The sequence below is a fragment of the Humulus lupulus genome, chromosome 3 (genome assembly GCF_963169125.1).
Source record: "Humulus lupulus chromosome 3, drHumLupu1.1, whole genome shotgun sequence".
Lineage (NCBI taxonomy): Eukaryota > Viridiplantae > Streptophyta > Magnoliopsida > Rosales > Cannabaceae > Humulus > Humulus lupulus.
In genome coordinates this window covers 10,123,445-10,128,973 of record NC_084795.1, presented here as the reverse complement: position 1 = coordinate 10,128,973, position 5,529 = coordinate 10,123,445, and the positions used below count along the sequence as shown (strand labels likewise).

The 5,529-nt window shown below is 32.9% G+C and overlaps 1 protein-coding gene across 1 annotated transcript; it reads left to right on the top strand.

Annotated features, from left to right (window-relative positions):
* The first annotated feature begins 792 nt into the window (after positions 1-792).
* LOC133822050 (uncharacterized) lies at positions 793-3,297 on the top strand. The gene is made up of 5 exons (XM_062254254.1): positions 793-983; positions 1,113-1,272; positions 1,394-1,474; positions 2,598-2,721; positions 2,805-3,297. Exons 1-5 carry the CDS (start codon positions 860-862, stop codon positions 2,850-2,852), a joined length of 537 nt encoding a protein of 178 aa, XP_062110238.1. The 5' UTR covers positions 793-859; the 3' UTR covers positions 2,853-3,297.
* Positions 3,298-5,529: the final 2,232 nt, after the last annotated feature.

Here is a 5,529-nt window from a genome sequence, read left to right as displayed (position 1 = left end):
TTTATAAATATTTATGTAAATGTGAGTTACAAAAATAAATTTTTTAGTTGTGAAATTAGTTTTGTAAATTGTTGTTACAAAAATGTAAAACTTGTTTTTAAAAAAATATTGTATTTCACCACTATATTTAATAAAGTGTTTTATAAATAATGAATATCTTAAATTTATATTTTTAAGTTGTATAGCATAAATATGATGGTTCATGTAACTTTTTGGTACAATATTGTAACAATATGAAAAAGTATAATAATTTTATGTATATTTTGTTTATGATTTCTTAACTATAAAATATTTTCGTAAATATTAGTTACAAAAATATCTTTCATAGTTGTAAAACTAGACTTGTAAACTATTGTTACAAAATTAAAAATTTTAGTTACGAATTTGTTTGTAAGTTTTATCTACAAAAAAAATAAATCTATAATTCTATAATTGATTTTGTAAATATTATTTACAAACACGTAACAGATATTTACAAGTTCGTAATATATATTTACTAGTTTGTAAACGTTGATCACAAGAAATTGTATTTTACAGCTTTTATTTATGATTTTGCCACTCCGTATTTACAATTTTGCCATTCCGTGTTTTTATCCAAAAATTCCGTATTTTTGTAATGTAACGTATTTTTCAGATTTTTTTTAACTTTTAGTGCATTTTTGTAGATTTCCCAAAAAATATTAGATTTTAGTTGGGGTTTTTCTTTGAAAATGATATGGGCTTTGATTCGGCCCAAATAACCTGATTTAGTCCATTCCTCTCGTTGAAGCCAAGAGCCCAACCCAAGCACCAGACGACCGAAGAAAATGATTCAATAAGGCGCGGAATAGCTGAGAAGCCGTACCCAAAAGCAGCAGCCATGGAAGGTAGCAACGCCGAGGACTTTGCCGTGGGTTGCTTCCTCTCCATCAAGACCACCTTAGGCGACGAGTTTCAGGGCCACGTCATCACCTTCGACCGCCCCTCCAACATCCTCGTCCTTCATATCCTTAATTACTTCAATTTTTGTTTTGCTTTTTTAATTTTTTTGGTTAGCCCTAAAAAAAAAGTAAACTTTTGGGGTTTCAGAGAGCATGATCCTTAACTTTTTTTTCTTCTGATCGGTTGCTCACAAGAGGGTTCCAAAGCAGGGCCACGGCGGAACATAAGGCTCCTAAAGGCGAACTATATTAAAGAGTTTACTTTATTGGGTCAAGCCGAAGACCCACTTGATCTCAAGAAGTGTTACATCGATTTGAATAGCCTTCAAGCCAGAGAAGAGTCGGCCATTAGGTAATTCCTCGACCCTTTTGAAGGTTTTGCTTTTACTGCCCAAACTGACATTGAATTATTTTTTCCTCTTTTTTTTTTTGATGAGTTTTAATTCGTGGGAACATGGTGAGATTAATTGCAGACAAGCAGAGGTTGAGGCAGAGAGAATAGGAGTGGGTGTCACCAGTGAGGCACAGAGCATTTTTGATGCATTGTCTAAAACGTAAGTTCTTGTTTCTTTGCTGGGATTTCGTATTTCTTATTATTCTAGAGTTCAATGTAGCTCATCAAGTCTGTTTGTTTTAATTTACTTTAGAAATATAAATGTGTGTATTTAGATGTAGCTTATTTTCTATGCACCAGCTATGTCTTGTGTGTGTATTTAAATATCCTCTATATATGTAGCAGGTTTAGTTTGTTTGTATCAATATATAGATATGTCTTGTGCTAAAATAAAGAAAAAGAAGTTAAAGCTATTACATTTACTTCTACAGTGACTAATGTGCCAGAGTTGTTAAGAAATCTACCTTTTTAAGTAAGTATTTTCTCTGTTTATTGGAATGAGGAATTAAATTTGTCTAGAGAACATGATAGAGTTTATTTAGTTATTGTGAATGGAATTATGTGAGCTGGATTGATTTGGTTAACCGTTAACTAACACATTTTGTCAAGTTTCATACTCAAAGCTCGTTGGCAGATATGAAATTTGAATGGATTTTCGCGTACTTTATTAATGGTTGAAAGGCTAATGTAAGCAACTCATCTATTGGTCTCTCAAAGTTCACGATCCATAAAAGATAAGAATTCATTGACTGGTTTGTTTGTAGCTTATGATCTTTTACGAGTGTCAATGCTTAGGCCAAAAAGTCACATAATATTTTACTTGATTGATTTAATGCCCAGTATCTTAGCATTTGATGTTTAATGATCTTGGTTTTCCCCTATGAAGACATGTAAGCTCCTTTTGGAAGTGGATACAGTTTTGCAATTATGCACTGTATTGTAGGCTACAATAAATTTAAACCATAATACTATGTATAATGTACGGTATTCTTGGTATTGACTGGACTTGGGTTATATAGTTCAGGCTTTGTCTTTATGTTTTACATGTACAGGAGCAAAAACCAGTTGACCAATATATTTGTGTGCATGCAGGGATGCATTAAATAATCGTCTCTATTTCTTGTTTTTCATTTTGAACTTTTTTTGTCAGTGCATGAATTTCAAATTTAAGGTACAGTTCGTTGAATTTGATCTTGGTTTTTGACAGAAAAAAAAATCTGCTGAGTGGGTGATACATAAAGTTAAATATGTTGGGTTTTCTGACTGGTTTTGGTTGATATCAGGCTTCCGGTTCGCTGGGACAAGACTGCTATAGTTGTGATGAATGAGGTGCGTGTGTGCAGTCCATATCTTCCCGAGTGTGTTAGTGGAGGAACCGCTGCTGCCAAAGATCGGGTGAAGAAAGTGGTGAGATAGACTTAAATTCTTTAGCCTGATAATTAATCACGCACACATGTAAGGTTCTTTACTGACATATTCAAACTTTCTAGGTTGAGTTCGAACGGAAGAGGCTGCAATCTCGTAACAGTGGTCAGTGAGAGTTTCATACTTTCACCCAATGCCTGCCAAGGGAAAAAATTGCCTTGAGATATCAATCATGACGGGTACGTTCATAGAAACGAACCCTGCTCAAGAGAAAGATACTTACCTCCATGGACATTTAAGTGCCTAAATTAGTGAAGGAAATTAATAGTTGCGTGCTTGTTCAATCCACTTAGCTATTCTTTCCTCCTGGCAACAATGTGCTCTCTGTTGTATGCTGCAACTGCAGTGTGTTTGATGAGGCCGTTTATGTTGTTTTTCTGCTAGACTGATTTGAAGTGAAATGATCCTATTTATTTCCAACAAATAGAAAAATAGTATTTAGTAGTGCTTAACTTAGTAAGTAACTTGCGTAATTTCTTTCAAATTAAACTTGTACACTTGCTTAACACAACTCTTAAGGGCATATGATTGGATGGATTTTCTGTTTCATCATGAAAATGAGCTTGTTTTCTAGAAAGCTAGAGCGGAAAATAATCGTGGAAGGGAGATTGTGAAGTGTTGGTATTGGTACTATATCAGTAAAATTCCATATTCATTGATTTAAGAAAAAGAAGAGAATGGAATGAATATGGAATATCATATCTTGTTGATGGGGGAATTAATAGCTTTTGTGAGAAATCATTGGACTAGTTATGCGTGTTTTTACCTCATTGAGACATTATCAACATGATAATATTGGTAAGGTAAGGTAGACTCCAGATGGGTTTGACGGTAAAGCCAAGCATTTTCAAGTGGTAGTATCATATATATCTATTACTACCATACAAGCAAATCTTCATCTTTCTAGAAGAGTACATGATACCATAAAGGACGAACTAATAAATATTTTTCTAAAACGAATTAGTATTGTTTCACTTGGCTCTGGGATCTATTTGCTTGGTTAAATTAAAGTCTGATTTCTCTGCTTTTAAGGAAGTTCTTTTTCTTGGTCAAAGTTGATTAGAAACGACTCTATATACATTAATATATATGGGGATCTTCATTCTAGTATTATCAAGGGAATTTTCCAAATTGATGGTGTATGAATGGCAGCAATATCAATGGGAATCCAATAATCCAAATTCCCAAAAAATGTTTTGCATAATATTCATATGGTAAAGAACTCAAGGTATTATTGTTTCAAGGTTATTCCGCTAAAGCTATTTAAGTTTAGTTAACACAAGAAATTTAAACGATCCCAAATGGTTGTGAATAGTCCACCACAACCATTTGGTGTAGTATTAAATATTGGGTTCTTGTGTTTTTGTAGAATTGTTTAAAATATGGCACAAAATCAATGTTTGCTTAAAGAGACTCCACCAACAATCTATATGACACTTCAAAAAAAATAGTCAATAAGAGTGGATTGTATTACAGCCGACATAATGAATGAATTGGAAGACATAATCTTCCTTAATTAATTGGTACCCTTTTCGGATAAGTGAATTATAAGCCTAATAATGCACACGAGATTATTGCCAAATCATTTTTTTTTGGAATATAAATGATTTTTTTTTTCTTTAGATCAACTTCTTGAGAGTTGAGACTGACGCTTTTTAATCATGACAGCTCCAACCAAACCCAACTCTTATATTACAGACTCCAATTTCTTGATTGGAGTACTTTTTGTTTGAACAATGTGATTTTTCTTTTCCTTTTTTCTAAAGTTAGTCCATTTTGAGAATACATATTCATTGTGTTCGAGCTTAATAGGAAAACTAAGGTGGAAAAGTTATTGTGGGGACAATGGAATAAACACTTTCAATGCTTTCTTGGAAGAGAAGGCCAGAAAAGAAATATAATAAAACTCAAAAAAGAAATGACTCAAAACAAATCCAAGAACAAGACAATTTCTTTCTTTTGTTCAATTGAAAATAACTTCAGAAGTTATATTGGGATATGGACATCTCAAACTAATTGCAAAAAATATTACTAAAATAAAAATAAATCGTAAGAAATGGTGTGGAATATGAACATATCCTTCTAATTATTCCACTAATAATTCGCAATAAAAGAGATAAAATTCCAAAAGTAAAACACTTTATTTGGCATCATATTCTTAAACCGTTACTTTAATCACTGGCAAATTGAAACTTTGCACCACTGCTAAGATCAAAATGGTAACTTGGTAAAAAAAAAAAGATCAAACCCCTATTAACATGTAAACCCTTTTCTGATTTACAGAGAAATATTATTTGGTTAGCACTGCCATGGAAGTTTTATTATTGAGTATTCAACTTAGGACTTTCCTTCATTGCAATTTAATTAGTACAGTTGACTTGACTGTACGTTTTAACTTTTGACTACACACACACCAAAAGCATTGTAAATTTTGTTCCTTTATTTATTATTATTATTATTACCCGATTGATGAAACTTTGTCTCTGCTAAAGGGAGATGCTTTATAGTTTGTCCAACTCTAGGACGCGTCACTGGTCTGCAGACAGCTCAGAGTCCAAATGTCATGCAAAACAAATGAAAATATGCAGAGAGACAGAACGAAGGTGATTGTTTGTACGTTTGACAATACTTAAGAGAGAAAATGACTCATCAGTCTTGCCAGGTCTGCAGCCAAACTCCAAAAACCCATCTTGAATGCTCAATCAAAATTTGAACATGAGACTGAGAGCAAGTGCGATTAAGATATACTTGGAAATGAGCTAACTTTAATGGGGTTTTTGAGTTTTTTCA